The sequence below is a fragment of the Schistocerca piceifrons genome, chromosome 11, assembly GCF_021461385.2.
Source record: "Schistocerca piceifrons isolate TAMUIC-IGC-003096 chromosome 11, iqSchPice1.1, whole genome shotgun sequence".
Taxonomy (NCBI): Eukaryota; Metazoa; Arthropoda; class Insecta; order Orthoptera; family Acrididae; genus Schistocerca; species Schistocerca piceifrons.
This window is the reverse complement of record NC_060148.1, coordinates 19,682,766-19,702,409: the sequence shown is the minus strand read 5'-3', so window position 1 is coordinate 19,702,409 and position 19,644 is coordinate 19,682,766. Positions and strand designations below refer to the sequence as shown.

The window sequence follows — 19,644 nt, the reverse complement described above, 5'->3', positions numbered from 1 at the left end:
AGTGTTACAGTGAGCCTGTCTTATGCAGATGTCGCAGATCTTAAGTGAATATTGTGCTTTGTGATATGAGGATACACTGCATTGAGCACATTCAGAAATGTGTGCTCATCCATTCTTAAATAATTGATGTACGACTTGACGTCCTCCACTGTAAGCTCACGTAACAAGTTTTGTTGAGTGCTTTTGTCGTGTCGTCGTAAAACCCACGGCTTCACCCAGGTACGTTTCCTTTTTTTTCCCCCGCTTCTCTTCCGCATGTGCACCCAGTGCAATTGTGGTACATGCAACTGCTGCGGTTAATAACAACTTGTTGTCAGCCATCTTGAACTTTGACGAAACATCGGATGACAGTGTAATACCCCTTCTAGCGCTACGTCAAAGATCTTTGTCAAATATATTTGACAGAATATTTGATCACATCTTTGATCAAATCTTTGACAAAGAAATTTGATAGTGTAATACCGGCCTTAGCGCCTGATCGTACTGGGGTCAGTAACAGCGGGCCGGCGCTGTGGCTTAAAGGCCTGGCCAGACAGAATGCAACGGCAGTAGATTCGATTTTTCAGGTCGACTAAACTGTTTGGGTGAGGAAAATACGTACGGCCTGTAACGAAAGGCAGAGAAAGAAATCCAGTAGCGTCAAATCTGGGGAGCGAGGAGGTAATGTGATTGGCCCTTCACGGCCAATCCACCGACCTGAGAAGCGATTATCGTGGAAACCTCTAACTTCCGTGAGGAAATGAGGTACTTATGCACTACCTGAATCAAACTTCATGTGGTCCGTTGCAAAATGAGACTTTTACCAATTCTGTAAGTTATATCCTTAAATTTTTATATCATTCTAAAATTATAATGTATTTGACATCGCCCCCTAAATTAAAAATAAAAAGTTTATTAAAGAAGCGTGTAAAAATTTGAAGGAAGTCTGTCAAGTACTCAGATTTTTGGTCACAATGTTTCCCCTTTATATGTTACATATTTGATCATTCATATATTATTATAAAATGGTATAGAAAAAACTAGCATATTCGCATGTAACGCTTTGTTGAAATTTCAAGTCAATCGACAGACTACTTTCAGAGGTTAGCGAGGACAAACAAACGCCGGCTGAATTTTTATACATACACTGAGGTGAAAAGGGTCATGGAATACTCCCTAATATCGTGACGGATCGCCCTTTTGCCTCGCGTAACGCAACAACCCGACGTGGCATGGACTCGACAGGTCGTTGGACATTCCCTGCAGAAATACCAACACATGCTGCCTCTACAGCCGTCCACAATTCTGAAAGCGTTGCCAGTGAAGGGTTTTGTGCACGAACTAGTCGCGAAAAATTGTGGACATGGCGTATCGACATCCATAAAATTTCCATCACTGTTTGCTGCAAGTGGTCTCTAAATAGCCGAGCATAAGGATTTCCTGTTAATGATTGGTTGAGTTGCGCCTGAGAACCCAGTCCATCCCATGTAAACACAGCCCAGACCTGTTGACTTCCGGAGGGCGTTCGATACAGTTCCGCACTGTCGCCTGATAAACAAAGAGCCTACGGAATATCAGACCAGCTGTGTGGCTGGATTGAAGAGTTTTTAGCAGACAGAACACAGCATGTTGTTCTCAATGGAGAGACGTCTACAGACGTTAAAGTAACCTCTGGCGTGCCACACGGGAGTGTTATGGGACCATTGCTTTTCACAATATCCACTACTGGCCATTAAAATTGCTACACCAACGAAGATGACACGCTACAGACGCGAAATTTAACCTACAGGAAGAAGAAGCTGTGATATGCAAATGATTAGCTTTTCTGAGCATTCACACAACGTGCTGACATGAGGAAAGTTTCCAACCGATTTCTCATACACAAACACATCTGACCGGCGTTGCCTGGTGAAACGTCGTTGTGATGCCTCGTGTGAGGAGGAGAAATGCGCACCATCACGTTTCCGACTTTGATAAAGGTCGGATTGTAGCCTATCGCGATTTTGGATTATCGTATCGCGACATTGCAGCTCGCGTTGGTCGAGATCCGATGACTGTTACCAGAATATGGAATCGGTGGGTTCAGGAGGGTAATACGGAACGCCGTGCTGGATCCCAACGGCCTCGTATCACTAGCAGTCGAGATGACAGGCATCTTATCCGCACGGCTGTAACGGATCGTGCAGCCACGTCTCGATCTCCGAGTCAACAAATGGGGACGTTTGCAAGACGACAACCATCTGCACGAACAGTTCGACGTCGTTTGCAGCACCACGGACTATCAGCTCGGAGACCGTGGCTGCGGTTACCCTTGACGCTGCATCACACACAGGAACGCCTGCGATGGTGTACTGTACGACGAACCTGGGTGCACGAATGGCAAAACGTCACTTTTCGAATGAATCCAGGTTCTGTTTACAGCATCACGATGGTCGCATCCGTATTTGTCGACATCGCAGTGAACCGACATTGGAACCGTGTCTTCGTCATTACCATAGTGGCGTATCACCCGTCGTGATGGTATGGGCTGCCATTGGTTACAAATCTCGGTCACCTCTTGTTCGCATTGACAGCACTTTGAACAGTGGACGTTACATTTCAGATGTGTTACGACAATTGGCACCACCCTTCATTCCATCTCTGCGAAACCATTTCAGCAGGATAATGGACGACCGGATGCTGCAGGTCTTGTACCGGCCTTTCTGGATACAGCAAATGTTGGACTGCTCCCCTGGCCAGCACATTCTCCACATCTCTCACCAATTGAAATCGTCTGGTCAACCGTGGCCGAGCAACTGACTCGTCACAATACGCCAGTCACTACTCTTGATGAACTGTGGTATCGTGTTGAAGCTGCATGGGCAGCTGTACCTGTACACGCCATCCAAGCTCTGTTTGACTCAATGCCCAGGCGTATCGAGGCCGCTGTTACAGCCAGAGGTGGTTGTTCTGGGTACTGATTTCTCAGGATCTATGCACCCAAATTGCGTGAAAATGTTATCACATGTCAGTTCTAGTATATATATTTGTCCAATGAATACCCGTTTATCATGTGCATTTCTTTTTTGTGTAGCAATTTTAATGGCCAGTAGTGTATATAAATGACCTAGTAGATAGTGTCAGAAGTTGTATGCTGCTTTTCGCGGATGATGCTGTAGTATACAGAGAACTTGCAGCATTAGAAAATTGCAGCGTAATGCAGGAAGATCTGCAGCGGATAGGCACTTGGTGCAAGGAATGGCAACTGATCCTTAACATAGACAAATGTAATGTATTGCGAATACATAGAAAGAAGGATCCTTTATTGTACGATTATATGATAGCGGAACAAACACTGGTAGCAGTTACTTCTGTAAAATATCTGGGAATAAGTGTACGGAACGATTTGAAGTGGAATGATCATATAAAATTAATTGTTGGTAAGGCGGGTACCAGGTTGAGATTCATTGGGAGAGTCCTTAGAAAATGTAGTCCATCAACAAAGGAGGTGGCTTACAAAACACTCGTTCGACCTATACTTGAGCATTGCTCACCAGTGTGGGATCCGTACCAGGTCGGGTTGGCGGAGGAGGTAGAGAAGATCCAAAGAAGAGCGGCGCGTTTCGTCACAGGGTTATATGGTAAGCGGAGATGTTTAGCAAACTCAAGTGGTAGACTCTGCAAGAGAGGCGCTCTGCATCGCGGTGTAGCTCGCTGTCGAGGTTTCGAGAGGGTGCGTTTCTGGATGAGGTATCGAATATATTGGTTCCCCCTACTTATACCTCCCGAGGAGATCACGAATGTAAAATTAGAGATTCGAGCGCGCACGGAGGCTTTGCGGCAGTCGTTCTTCACGCGAACCAGACGCGACTGGAACAGGAAAGGGAGGTAATGCAGTGGCACGTAAAGTGCCCTCCGCCAAACACCTTTGGGTGGCTTGCGGAGTATAAACGTAGATCTATGGATAACCGGCACAAGCTTGCGCAGTGCCTTGTTGACAACTTGGGTCCGTGGCTTCGTGGGGTCTGTGCCACACTAATACTACCGTCATCCCTTACCAACTGAGATCGGGACTCATGTGACCAGCTCACGGTTTTCCAACCACCTTGGGTCCAATCGGTAAGCCGGCACGGTAGCTCAGCGTGTTCGGTCAGAGGGTTAGTTGCCCTCTGTAATAAAAAAAAACTGAGTGAATGGATCAATAACGAACTACAACGGGCGTCAGGTGACGTCCGCCACGAACAATTGAAACGAACACTAACGACCAAAATGAGATTTAAAAAAATAAAAATAAAAAAAACCGGTATGGTCACGAGGCCAGGAGAGGCGATGTTGTGCTGTTAGCAAAGACACTCGCGTCGATCGTCTGCTGCCACAGCCCATTAAAGGCCAAATTTCGCCGCACTGTCCTAACGAATACATTCGTTGTACGTCCCACATCGATTTCTGCACGCAGTGTTACTTGTCTGTTAGCACTGACAACCACACGCAAACGCCGCTGGTCTCGGTGCAGGCCGTCGGCCACCGCGTTAACCCGCGGTAAAAGGTAATGCCTCAAATTCGGTGTTCTCTGAACATACAGGGTTAGCCAGTGAAACGGAGATGGCCTTGACTTAGTGGTGGGGGGGGGGGGGGGGGGGGTAATGGTGGACGGCTCCATTCTACCTGCATGTCCCGCCATTTAATTGCGATGGATCGTTGGAAGGGTGAACGTAGCGGCTACGCGGTTAAAGCGTATTTTAGATTAGATTAATTATTCATTCCACAGACCCATAAAAGAGGGAATCCTCCTGGGTGTGGAACATATCAGATAAACACATTACAAAAATGTAATTAGAAAAACTTGAGTTTCATTAATTTTAATGATCCTTAGACAATAAACAGTAGAATTATGTACATGAATTGAATTTAAACTTCTAATAGTTACAGGTTTAATACTTACATCTGCTTTCACTAAATCCATCACTCAGACATTTGCTAGTTTCTTGGCTATTATAACCAATTATTGTCAAAAATTAAAGTAAATTATTCATTTCAGTGATCCTCAGTTAAGAACAGTCAGATTATGTACAAGATTTAAAATTAAACTTCCACTATTCACAGACTCAAGACTTACATCTGCTTTCCATACATCCCGCTGACTACTCGCCTACCAGGGGCGGACAGTCATAAGATGAGCAAAACGAATTACGAAATGCTTTAGATAACATGTGTATGATGCGAGAAGGTGCATTTGACCCTAAAAATTAAGTGTGAGGTGATCCTTATTGAGTACTGAAAGGAAATCATTACGTTTCGGTTACACGATAAATCTCACAAATTTAAGGGCTGTCATTATAACTAAACATCTAAGTATTTCTGTTATGAACGTCGTAAATTGAAACCTTCGCATAGAAAATGTTGGGGGAAGGCGGTCTTCTTCACACTTAGATGTCAGAAGTCATGGGAAGGGAGTTAGGAAACGAAATGGTGGACATATTAAGCATGTGCTGAGTTAGAACAAATCTCCATGGACGGCTCTTCATTGTAGTATATGTTCCTTTCAGATTGTATTGACAAAGTTTATATTCAGAAACAAAATGGTAACATTTCGTGCGCCACCCTGTAGGAACATTGAATTTCCATGGAATGTCCCATGCGGCTAGCTCCAATTACCATCCCACGTTCAAAGTCTTAATTCCCATTGTGTGGCCATATTCACGTCGGAAACCTTTTCACATGAATCACCCACGCACGAAAGACATCTCCGCCAATGCACTGCCCTTTCAACCCTTTTGTATGCGATACTAGCGCCATAATGTGCGCGCGCGCGTGGAAATAGCTATTCCATGGCGTCAGTCATCTCAGTGTGAAGAAGACCGCCTTCCCCCAACATTTTCTATGCGAAGGTTTCAATTTACGATGTTCTTAATAGAAATACTTAGGTGTGTAGTTATTATGACAGCCCTTAAATTTGCGAGATTTATCGTGTAACCCAACTGTAATGATTTCCTTTCAGTACTCAATAAGGATTACCTCACACTCCTTTTTTAGGGTCAAATGCAACTTTTCGCATCATACACATATCTTGTCTAAACCATATCGTAATTAGTTTTGCTCATCTTATGACTGTCCGCCCCTGGTAGCCGAGTGGTCCGCGCGACGGAATGTCATACCTAACGGCCCGGGTTCGATTCCCGGCTGGATCGGAGATTTTCTCCGCTCGGGGACTTGGTGTTGTGTTGTCCTTCTCATCATCACTTCATGATCATCGATACGCAAGTCGCCGAAGTGGCGTCAACTCTAAAGACTTGCACCAGGCGAACGGTCTACCCGACGGGAGACCCTAGCCACAAGGCATTTCTATTTTATGACTTTATTGTATGGTAAATGACAGTAACATACGCATACTATCTAAGAGAGCTGCTCAGATTGTCACCAAATCGTTTACGTAGATTAGAGATAGCAAGGGCGTATAAAACTTCCTTGTGAAACGCCAGATATCGCTTGTGTTTCACTCTGTGACTTTCAGTCAATTACTACGAACTGTGACATATCTGACAGGACGGGTCGCACAAATCAGACGATATTCGATAGGCAAGCGATCTGATTTGAAGCCGCTTAAGAAAGGTGCCGAAAACCTTCCGGATCTCCAGAAACATGGAGTCAACTTGAGACACCCTGTCAACCGCACTCATTAAGGGGCGTACGTACGTACGGAGAAATTGTTCAAAAAGTTACATTTTACGGTTATTATCTGTTAATAATATTTGATCTCTCCTGAATAATTTGACGAGTCATTTGTTGTTGATTAATTCCAATTGGAAGTGCAGTTTTTATTATTTCAAAGCTAACACTGCAAGCGTAAAAAAGGTAGTTCTGCACCGACTTCCTTAAGTATCTCCATCTCCGGAACTATTTAATCTAGACAGCTGTGGTTTTCAGATATTTATTCATTCAATTCTTGTTAAGATTGGATGCAGTGTGTAAACAGAAATGGCGGTATTGCACATGCAGTTTGTGGAGACTGAATGGCAAAGGAAGACATGTGGGGAGGGGGGGAGGGACTATGAATTCCAGCAATATTATGAAATGGCAATAAGAAACGATACAAATGATCTACAAGGGATGAACAGAGCAGTGTGGGCTACCTTTGTCAACAAATTATCCACTTACGATACAGTTATACATGGTCCTTCACCAACCTAGTGCTGATTCATGGTGCAAGTACCGCGAAGCTCAGGCAGCGGGTGCAGAGGATCGATTTAGGCGCAAAAATTGAATCAGCTCATTCTGACCTCCATTCCAAATGTCTATTGCCGAACGCAAAACCCGAATGAGTCTTTCAATAATGTCATTTGGACCCGCACACCAAAAAATGTCTTTGTAGGAATGAAAACTATGCTTGGGAGTCTGTGACGCTGTGATAATGTTTACTGATGACAATAAGAGTTAGGGTACTAGAGCAACTTGGTATCACTCCAGGGGCCAACACACTGCAAACCTTCCACCGAATAGATCGATTTACGGTCATGAAAGCCCAGCGTGTAGCAGAGGAAATGACTGAAGAAACACGAGGCACGAAAAAAAAGAAGCTTTTAGGTTTGCAGGTTGATCAAGAACAGGATCCAGATAATGCTGATTATGGGCCTGGCTGTTTCTAGGAGCTGACATGCTTCCTACATGAGTGAGTATCCAATGAGACGTTTAACCTTTTTTCCTGAAAAAGACTTATTTTTAATATTTAACTTTATCTCAGGAACTATTTAAACTGTGTTATCTCTTAGTATGCTGCTGCTACTACTGAACCACCAAAACATTTCTACCTGTATTGGTTTTTTACTTACAGAAGAAGAACAAAAAAGTGAACATAAATTTTTAAAAATCATAAATAACTAATAATTTGTTTTATATTATAATCCTGGTTCAGTAATCAGAAAAGGACTGAGACTACACTTCCTGTCAAAGGTTCTGAGACAATGGGTCATCAATAATGAAAATTTAACACTATAGGTATAGGATGTACGTACTCCCCTTAAGCACTTCCCGTGAATAAAAAGCCACTTCTGTTTCGAAGAAGATTTTTTCTGCTAACCATATACAGATCGTATTCTTCCAGATACTGCATAATAATGTAAAATTCTGCTGCACACTGGTGTCAGTGATATGGGTCTATAACTCAGCTGATTAAATCTGTTTCCTTTGCTGTGTAATCTGCGACCTGTGCAACTTTCCAGTCCTCAGCTATGGATCTTTCACTACTGTTTAGACCACACACTGTGCTGTATTAAATGCATCTGAAGGTTATAAAATGTTGAAACTTGGAAAGACATTATGTTCTTTTGTGATTAATGGTCTGTGCCGTGAAAGAATTTTGTACAGCTCGATAACGCAGACCAAAATGATGCAGTGCTGTGCCAACTGCAGGACGAAACTGCTGTTTTAGGCTCCAGTTCTTCACAGACATTTGAGTGTTGGCACGCACGGTCTTAGCTGAGCAATCGACTAAGATGAATCGCGAGGGTTTACAAGCTTTTTGCATTCTTTATCAATGACAATAGTGCTAGGGAATCCAATGGGTTCGTATGACCAATCAAAACATAACCACTAGGTATCACAATTTTGAGGTCAAGGAAGCGTCCGATTCCACCAGTCTCTCTTGATCCATGAAGTAATGTGGTGGAGGTTACAGGTTCCACACATACATTGTGCTTTGTTCCGTACATTGCTCATGATAAAAGTGAGACATATACATAAATACTAAATGCCTCAACAAGATGTTTTCTCCAAGTTGTGGTGTGTGACGTCATTAAAGTGCGGAGTTTGAGTTGGTTGTGTGTGTGTGTGTGTGTGTGTGTGTGTGTGTGTGTGTGTGATGACCAGCCGAAATTTGTTGGTGGTAAGTAACTTTTTTTGGGTCTACTTTTATTGAGTTGTAATGTTTTGAGTATTTATTGTGTATTGAATGTGTTTTAATTTACATAGGGATGTTTAAGTTTTTAATTTTTGAGGCGTTTTGGTTTTGTTTTTCGTAGATGTAGGTGTTTATTTTTTCGTATCAGTAGTTATAGTTGACATATATAGGTCAAGAGAAATGACCGATACCAATTTTCGTATTTTTATATGTAGGTATAGGTGTTTTGGTACCGTTAGCTGTGTTCAAGGGAAATGTCTGATTCCAATTTCCGTAGTATTTGCTGTAGGCATTGGTGTCTTGGTATCGTCAGCTGCCGTTGACCTATATAGGTCAAGGGAAGTGTCCGATTCCTGTAGATTTTGTGATTTTTTTTGTTCGTCATCTTATGTGTTTTGGGATCATTGTGTGTTTTTTACTGTCATATTTAGCGTGTTCCTCCTTAAAACCCCCAATTTCCCGCAGCTGTCCCGTTAGTTTGATTGTATTTTTGGAGGGAGATGTTATTGTCTTATTTATACGTATTTAGGTGTTTGTTGCCGTGTGTATGTAGCGATATCATAGGCACCATATTGGAGACGCTTAAAATAGCCATTTCCGCCAGATGACATCATAGGTCAAAGCAGACAGGTGGAATATGACACTTCCGTATTCCCCAATTTTGTAATACTTTAATATTGATTGTGCAAGTTATCAATAGCTACTTTTTCTCAATTAGTAGCATTAATGTGGTGGAGGTTACAGGTTCCACACATACGTTGTGCTTTGTTCTGTACATTGCTCATGATAAAAGTGAGACATACATAAATACTAAATGACTCAACAAAATGTTTTCTCCAAGTTGTAGGAGGTACCTGAATTAGTCCAGAAATTGCTTCCTCACTCACTCCAAAACAGACATAAATTAATTGACAACAAAATACACCAGTAACTACATAAGGACTACTGTATGGTGTACAGTTTTATTATTTTTAGATAGGTTGGACACGAAGCACGAACAGCCTGAAGTCGTCCAGTTTCTGCCAGTTGGAAAATAGGGAGTGCAGCAATGAGGTGATTATGAACAGTAAGTACAGTGCACACATCTGAACTTGTTTGATTTTAAATGAGGTCACAGTGAGGTCAAGCAAGTGCCATACTGGAAAGGAGTAACGAAGGGGAAGCATGTTTTGTTACATGTGTCTAACCTCACTGTGGATAGCTTTCTTTTCTGAGTAGTTGTGGGTAGCACTTGCGATGCACCACAAATTCATTCATCTGCAAACTGAATATCATTCATCTTACATCATTTTAAAAATAAATATCTCTAAAAAAGTCTTTCATTGATGGTCTAAGAAAGGTTGGGAACCACTGCATTAGATGCTTTCTGGCTGTTGTCTGAAGACCTAAGATGCAACAAGACGTTTCTAAAATTGTTATTGAACATCTAGTGCCACATTTGACGAGCTACATTTTTGGATGTAAATATATCTACAAGAGCAGTATGTACCACGCACTGACAAACAGCGTAGAATTTTGTTTCAAAAGACTGTCACTGAACCTTAATAAAAAACATTAGATAACAAATGCGGGGCTGTGGAAGCATGCACAAATAGGGCATAGACAATACCACCTACAGGAAAATTAGAGACCTCTAGAGAAAAGAGAAACAACTGTATGGATAGCTAGAGCTCAGACTGTATGCCACTACGATGCAAAGAAGGGAAAGCTGAAAGGTTGAAGGCATGTATACAAGGGCTATACAAGGGGAATGAACGTCAAGACAGTTAGAGAGAGGAAAGAAGGAGAAATTTTTGTTTTGTTTATGTGACCGCGGTGTCAACTGGTGTTATTAGTTTGCTGTTTGTCATGCGGTAAGGTGTTTATTTTGTGGCTTCTTGTTTTTTTTTTTTAGGTATGGATATGGCAGTGAAATTTAACAATTTGCATTTGCATGCTGAGATAGGTGACACATGCTGTCCCTGACGAAATTTTTGCAGGTGTTTGAACTGCTGGCTGAAATAATCAAGTGCAGTGTCTGTAAAGACACTATGCGGTAGGCGAGCGTTCCTGTGTCTCTGACCAGGGACTGGTATATGTCGCTGTGGCAAAAGGATAACCTTTGGCATTCCATCAGACACGGTTCCTGGTTCGAGAAGCCTAGGTTGCCCATGAGAGAGATTGTTTAGATGACTTATTATTTTTGTTATAGATCCTCCTCCAGTTTTTGCGTGCATGAGACTGGTGCGAGTGTAAGGATGGTTTTAGATTGGTTTTCTTTTTGTAGGGAAGTGTAGCTGGCCGGTGTGGCCGAGCGGCTCTAGGCGATAGTCTGGAACCGCACGACTGCAACAGTCCCAGGTTTGAATCCTGCCTCGGGCATGGATGTGTGTGATGTCCTTAGGTTAGTTAGGTTTAAGTAGTTCTAAGTTCTAGGGGACTGATGACCTCAGATGTTAAGCCCCATAGTGCTCAGAGTCATTTGAACCATTTTCAGGGACGTGTGTTCAGAATACGTGAAGTATAGGGGAAGTTGGGTGGGCCGGAGTTGGTGGTCAAGATAGATTAATCACAATTTGGGAAGAGAAAATATGGGATGGATAAGTCTCCAGTAGGTTTATGGGTGTGGGGGACATTATTTCAAGGGGGGGGGGGGGGCAGGGGCAGGATGCAGATGGTGTTTTCAGAGTTTTGGAGGAGTGTACAAAGAGGGAATTGGTGGGGTTAGTTGAAGAGTATATAGAGAGGGGAGTACTATAGTGTCGGAAGGTTTTTTGTCGTATAAGGAGTTGGGGACAAGGGGTTATCATCATTTAGCTGTAAATCATAGTTTTAGAGTTAAAGAATTACGAAACTGGGGCGTGTACTAATACAATAGAGGGGTTTTGGGTGGTGGTTAAATCAGTCATAGGTAGGGGGAAGAGGCACTCTTCTAACCTGCAAACTCATTTAGAAGAGTATTGCTGGTGGAAGAGCATCCCTGGGAAGTACTGCATTTTTTTATGGCTGTTAGTAAAATGTATAATAGCCCAAGGGTGGTTAGTTCAGGGTTTTTTTTTTATGTGGCAAGGGGGGGGGGGGTGGGTGGAGCAGGTTGTTGGTAATGTTTGTGAATTTAGATTGGGTGGGGGGGGGGGGTTACAATTATGTTACAGATGATCTGTTTTGTTGCAGTTGTTTTTCAGTTGTAGTGTGCAATTGCGTTCCGTTTATTTTCTGGTTTTTATTCGTTGGGAGATTTTTGTTTTTGAGGCGAGGGTGAAGTTTGAGGAAGGGGGGAAGGGTTGGGGTTGGTAAGTGGTGGGTGCGTTGGGAATTGTTTTTGGTTTTTGTGTGTGTGTGTGTGTGTGTGTGTGTGTGTGTGTGTGTGTGTGTGTGTGTGTGTGTGTGTGTGAGAGAGAGAGAGAGAGAGAGAGAGAGAGAGAGAGAGAGAGAGAGAGAGAGAGACTGGGGCGGCTGACCTAGTGTGTTTGCAATTTACGAAGTTTTATGGGATTTTTCCATGTGTTGTTTGTTCAGTGTTATTTATCGCAGGTGTAAATGATGTTTTGGTATCGTCATCTGGGGTTGTTTTATGTAACTTAAGGGAAGTACCCAATTCCAATTTTTTGTAGTCGATGCGTTTTGGTATCTTGAGCTGTTATTGACCTACATAGGTCTAGGGGAAGCGTCCAATTCCAATGTGTCGTAGCAGCTCCCTGTGCTTTTGGTATTGACAGTTGTAGTTGATCTATATAGGTCAAAGGAAGTGTCCGATTCCAACGTATGTTGTCATAGGTGTTTTGGTATCGTTAGTTGTAGTTGACCTATATATAAGTCAAGGGAAGTGTCCGATTCCAATTTTTGTTGTTTTTGGTGGTATCAATAGCTGCGGTCTGATTATAGTTTTTGGGTGTTGTTGGTTTTTATCTTGCGGTATCAACTATTTCAGTTGAGCTATGTAGGTGAAGGGAAGTGACCGACTCCTGTGGTTATTTTGAGTGTAGCAGAACGTGGGAATTTTGTGTTGTTTTTCTGTCATTTTGTGTGGTTTGGGATCATGGTGTGTGGTTTTATATGTTTATATTTAGTTATTCCCCATCCAAAACACCCCAATTTCATGCACTGCTCCCATTAGTTTGATTATATTTTTGGAGGGAGATGCGTTTGTTGTTTTTGTATGTATTTTTGTGTTTATGTAATGACATCATAGGCACCATATTGGAGACCTTGAGAATGGTCATTTCCACCATACTGGTGACGTCATGGGTCGAAGCAGACAGGTGGAATTGGACACTTTAATCCCATTTTTGGACAGACAAAATACCTACACACGGCATGAAGATTCTAATAATCCCAATTCCAAAGAAGGCAGCTGCTGATAAATGTGAATATTATTGAACTATCAGTTTGGTAAGCCATGGTTGCAAAGTACTGACAAGAACACAGAAGAAAGGAAACAACTGGTAGAAGCCAACCTCAGGGAAGGTCAGTTTGGGCTCCACACAAAATGTAGGAACATGTACGGCGATACTTACACTACAACTGGTCTTAGACTACAGCATGAAGAAAGGCAAACCTACATCTACAGATTTTGTAGAAAGGTTTTGAGTGAACACCACTCTTTGAAATTTTGAAGATAGGAAGAATATAATACAGGGGCTGAAAGGTTATTCTACTGTACATTCAATCATCCGTGAAGGAAAACAGAAATACGAAAAACAAATTACACTTCAGGGAATAAAATGAAAGCTTTGGGAGTTCCTAATGATATTGCATTTAGGGAATCTGGAAGTTAAGAATCAACCAGAAACTTTTGAGAATATCTAACATTACAGAAGATTTAATTCATACAAATTGACTAAATGTTCTGAAATATCTTTAGGTTATGTTTTTAATAGCCCACATTCTTCAGTTGACTCAAAACGAAGCACAAGGCATAGGAGTTTAATGTACAAATCCTGTACAGACAAGTCCTTTAAAGCTATAGTGTTAGTTCACAAATTACTTCATTCAGGCCACCACCAAACAGTATCATATGCTCATCCCAGAGAAAAGCAAATTGCCCTTTATGAACCTTCCTTGGCCAATGGACAGAAATGTGATCCCTATTATGCACGGACCACTTAACTGGCAGCAACTGGAAACCTGGAAACTAAGGAGTTGATGACACATATATGGGAGATCCCGAAAGCGACCGTGATAGAATTTCAGAGATTGCTCGTAGCGACATTTTCCAAGTATTCTGGTACAAGAGACTCAGTTTTGAGATAGTCATACCCATGCACAGATGCAAGAGTTGCCATCACTGCCAGAACAGCTCAGCATAGTCTTGTTGTGATGCTCTTTCATTGCATTCAATGGATCCACACATGAATTGCCTACTAACAAGCTCTCCTACAGTAAAGCTATCCTTACTGCTGTGTACCATTGTTAGGGTCGACTGAAGCGTTCGATCCCACCTGTCGGCTTTGAGCCGTGACGTAAGGCTGTTGTGGTGTGTGACACCACGACGGCGCGGAATTTAGTTTGTGAGAGTGGCGTGTTTGTAGGTGTCGTTTTGATGTGATCGGTGGTGCTCTCTGGTGGTGTGCTAGGTGATGTTTTTGGTTTAGTTTGCGAGTGTGGCGTCGTGTGTGAATTTTGGTAAATTGCTTTTTTATGTCTTTGGTAGGTATGGATATGACTGTCAGGATCAACAGTTTTCGGTTGTCGGCTATGATGGGGGACAGTGCGTTGTCTCTAATAAAATTTCTTCAACTATTCGGATTTTTGGATTTTGTCGTGAAGTGTTCAGTATGTTGTGAAGAAATGAGGCCTATTTAAAGTTCCAGCGTCTCGGACCGGGGGCGGATGTATGTAGAGATGTCGTAAGGATAACAGGTCAAGGGAAGTGTTCGATCCCAAAGTGTGGCTGTTAATGTCAGTATTGGTATCGGGAGACGTTTTTGAGCTATATAGGTCAAGGGAAGTGTCCGATTCCAGATGATATTGTGTTTAGTGGTATTTGGAGAGTTTTGTGAAGTCAGTTTTTTTCGTCGTTTTGTGTGGTTTTGTATGGGGGTGGGTGTCTAAATTTGTTTATATTTAGTTTGTCCCCACTCAAAAACCCCCCCATTTCCCGCGATGTCCCATTAGTGTCATTAGGCTTTTTGTGGAACGGGTGGGTGTTTGTTTTTCGATGTATTTTCATCCTCATAATGTGTACGAAACGACTTTATATGCGCCATATTAGAATCGTGGTTTATGGTCGTTTCCGCCATATTTGTTACGTCGTGGGTCAAAGCAGACAGGCGGGATCGGACGCTTCCGTATTTCTCGCTGTTAACGTACAGACTGAGCACAAAGTCCATTACCCCCTATGTATTACATAGGTGTTAATGAATGATTGTTTCTTATTGTTGCAGATGGTGATATACATCTTAATCCCAGTTGATCGGCCTACTTGCACCATGCAGGAACAGATCGTAATAACCATATGGGCTCACAAACAACTCTATACAGTAAAATCAATGAGATAATTCTGCAATTTCACTGTAGGGTTTCAGAAGCCTTCCCCACAAAAAACAACAGTTTCATAGTGGGAGAAAAGGCTCTCTGCAGCTGGTTGCACAATAGGTAAGCCACACTCAGGACAACCAGAAACACAACTGGAAATGTGTGTCGAGGCTGCAGCATTTGTTAAAGGTTTGCCACAAATGTCCAATCAAAAGAATTTTGCGTTCCATGTTTGACATTACAAAAACACATGAAGAATGATTTGGAAGTTATGGGATTCAAATCTTCGACTGTGGACAAATTGAGTGATAATGACATGCAAAAGCATTGCTAGGCCTGTGGGTGAATGCTGTGCGTATCTCACCACATTAGGTGATTGGCTTATTGCACATCCACCAGATCAGGAACTGCTCGGTCATGTACAGTTCCGGCAGGATGAAGCAGTGCCCCATTACGTTGCTGCCATTAGAGAATATCTCAAGGAGATATTTCCTGATAAATGGTTTGGATGTGCTTCTGACCATTTGCCTGCATCTTTTGAGTTGGCTACACCGAAGTCACGACTTGTCACCTCATGACAATTCATTATGGGGATTCATTACACATAAAGTTAGTGCCGCACATTACAAGACAGTTGACAAACTTAGGGATGCTATTTACATGTATTTGCTGCCATCTCACTGCCAATATTGACATTTTCTCATTGTTCATGGTGTACAATTATACTCTGTTATAAATACACACATAAATACATATGAACATTTTGGAATAAACAATAAAGAAGTCACGCCACGTCAAAGTTGTCCACTACCATGATCCCACATTAATACAATGCGACATCTAGGAATATGTGGACACACTATAGGGACACACTTTGTAATCACTTTACCAACACTAACACAAAAATTAATCTGAGACAGACCTGAGCATTACTGAGTTTGAGCTTGAGGGAAAAGTGTGATTACTGTTGTCAACAGTACATACCGTGGATGAATGGAACAAGTTGTTTCCAAACAAGATACAAAGGACACACTCAACATTTGCATTTTTGTGCAGATATTTCCACTGCAATACCAGTAAAAGGATGAATGAGGATAAGAAATCAAAAGAAATACAATTACTCTATAACAAGCCACCAGAGACCATGGGTCAATCATATCAAAATGCTCAGAAAATGACGCTGGCCAGCCAATAAAATGTTCTCCTATCACCATAAATTGTTTTAAAAACTGAAATGGAAACCATACATCCATCTCTCTCTCTCTCTCTCTCTCTCTCTCTCTCTCTCTCTCTCTCTCTCTCTCTCTTTCTCTCTCTCCCTCACACACACACACACACACACACACACACACACACACACACACACAAACAAAACCACGAAAGGTAGGTCTATGGCAGATGATCATTAATTAGTCAACAGTTCAATAGTGATAGAGGGAGATCATTAACATGGTGAAGATGCGAGCCTCAAGATGCAACCAATGTCACCAGCAACTCAAATACATTAGAAAAACAAAAACCAAGAAAACCTCCAGGAAAACCGAGGGTTTTCAGACTGGGATTTTCTTGTTATCGTCAAACATATTAAAAACAGGAAAATATTAGACCATATTAGGAATGTACAGTTTGTGTGTGTGTGTTCACACATTTGTTGGCTTTGCCAACTCATCACCAAAACACCTTCCAAACCAACACAGATTTCGGGAGATGCTACAGACTACCATTGGAACCTGCATGGTTGTGGTATATGCCAACATGAAATATTGTTCCTCTCAAAGGATCACCATCTACACTAAATCTTTGTAGGTTTGGGGGGGGGGGGGGGGGGAGAAACACACATGAGAACTAAATGACTTATTACAGGAAAAAACACACATGAGTAAAATCTAAAACTGTAAAACTGAAACATAAAAATAAATAACTGTAAATGTCATCTATGTAACCTAGGACTTAATACTTGACAGAATATACTGATAGTTTGTCTAGTTTGCTAAACCTCAAAGTTATCAATTGACTGTTGAAGAGAGAGCCCACACAGGTTTTACAATTTGTACACATTATGTAAACCAAGTAAAAAGCATATACCCTCTCCAGCTTAAATTATGATTAGAACTCACCACTGAGTTACAGACAACACAGCAAACACATGATATTAAATATCAACAGCACACAGTGAGGACAATTTCTGGAACATACACTGAAACATCCTCATGCCACCTTGCTTAAATTGCTAACAAGCACACAGTACATATAATTGTTTTATACCAATTATCATTAACTGCTGATCATAATTCAGGAACACCACCAGATTTAATACTCTAGCAGAAGCAGAAAAGCAATCTAGGGTATTCATATATCTTTGCATACGAAAAGGATAACAAATTATGGAGCCCAATAATCCCCACATTCCACATGAATTGCTGTGATTAAATTTACATGTACCAGCAGGTAAAAAAGTTTTTCCTGTGTTGTGCTTGGACCCCCCCACTTCACTTTCTATTTGCTTTTGTCCATTCCTGAGCATGCAGATGTCCAATGGATATTTTATATGTCCATTCTTATGTGTTTGACAAGCTAATGTGGTGTCATTTCCTGAGCGAAAAGTGTTATTGCATTAGTGGCTGGTATGCATATTAATAAAAATTTTCCAATGATGTCAGCAAGATTATGTCGAAGGTGGTCATTGTGAAACTAAATAAAAATACCAGAGGGTCTTCACTGCAAAGGAGTTCCCTATACACCAATGACAAATCACTCCCTACGAAGTTTGCTAAAGTCACATAATGAATCACTCCTTGAATTTCTCGAATTTTATTCAGTGTATAAGCAAATAATACAAAATAGTTGTCAGAGTATCCGATATACAATTTCTGAATTTACTTTGCAGTTTTTGTTTTTATGACACGAAGTGTGTTAACAGTGGAAATAAATATGGTGCGAATGTAAACATCAGGATACATTATAAGTTAATCTATTACCACAACCTGTGTGTGGCACATTCGCTGGCTTCAACCCTCAAACAAATCATCACTCCACTCTGACCTAGACCTTGGACTACACTACAGATATCACTACTACAAAGATTTCTGGGGGCCCAATGTCACAGTTCTGCACGATAGTCTTCCAGGTTAACAATTATTCGGGATGAAATGTTTGAATGTACCGATTACGGTAGTTTCGATATACAATAGTAGTACTTTAAGAGCGAAAAATAGTACACTAATAACGTCATAAAGAGCTACCGTGCGTTATTAGTATGTCCCCACTCTTCCCACGGACCACACCCCAGGCTTTTCACAGGTGATTTACGATTCATGCACAAAATATGCCTCAAAATACTCGGAAAAGTAGTTGTCAACCAATGCGACGTATTTGAGTTTATTTCAACGATTTATTTAATCATCAAGGAAATGTAAGTTGCTTAATTTCTATTTGCAACAAAACATACTGCACTAAACAATTGCCCGGCGATATGGCAGCATTTTAATCTGCGGACAAAAGGGCGTAAATCTGCAGTTTCTTACTGGTTCGTTTTGTGCTGAATCATCTGGGAACGGCAGGTTATAACCTCTAAAAGCAGGTTAGAGGACGAACGGTTATCCGAACGTCCCACTAAAATGTTACGAATCTATTGAGGCACTTCCTCATTGCACGTAACACGACTTTTTACTTACTTTTCACTCATTGTTTTCCGTGCGAAGGTAGTTGTCTGGAGATACAGGTGCTGGAACAAGCGGAATTTCGAGACAAGCGTGGGCGTCCACGTCTCGGCGGCGCAGTGAGAGTGCAACTACGGCGGGTGGCGATATTAACGACTTATATCAGGCGCACAGAATCACTCGCCTATTGCATAACGGCACTCTAACACGTCGGCAACGTCACGAACCGGTCACTCGGCCGCCATGAAGCACACGTGTGACGTAGACGGCGCTCGCCAAAGATGATGGCACGCGAAGCACCCGAACCTGCCAATCATTGCACTTCTGCTGAAACTGACTGCGCGGAAAGAATGAATTTGCTTTCCGCGCGACATCCATTGTCTCTCGTACTTTTAACCAAGACATTTTAGACAGTAAGTGCCAATTAGTTTAATATTACACACTGAAGCCATGCAGAGGAGGATCTACCACTATGATAAGCATAAGGATTCTACTATTATTTCTTCTGCAAACGATGCCACGTATCAGCGAAATAATTCAGTATACCACCATATGATGACAGCAGTGCCACAATTTATTTCCATTTTGATATTTGTTACTAAGTAGGAAACATGTGAAATAATGATCGTTTTAAGCTGCGAGTTTATGAACTCCCATTTAGATAATTAAGTTATGTGA

At 41.8% G+C, this 19,644-nt stretch overlaps 1 protein-coding gene across 1 annotated transcript in view; it reads right to left on the bottom strand.

Moving 5' to 3' along the window:
- LOC124719926 (6-phosphogluconate dehydrogenase, decarboxylating) overlaps positions 1 to 19,221 on the bottom strand; it is a 140,906-nt gene extending 121,685 nt beyond the window's left edge. Inside the window, exon 1 of the mRNA XM_047245123.1 lies at positions 18,982 to 19,221. Coding sequence (XP_047101079.1) covers positions 18,982 to 18,992 — 11 coding nt within the window. The 5' untranslated portion in view covers positions 18,993 to 19,221. The remainder of the gene's footprint in view (positions 1 to 18,981) is intronic.
- Between the last annotated feature and the right edge of the window lie 423 nt (positions 19,222 to 19,644).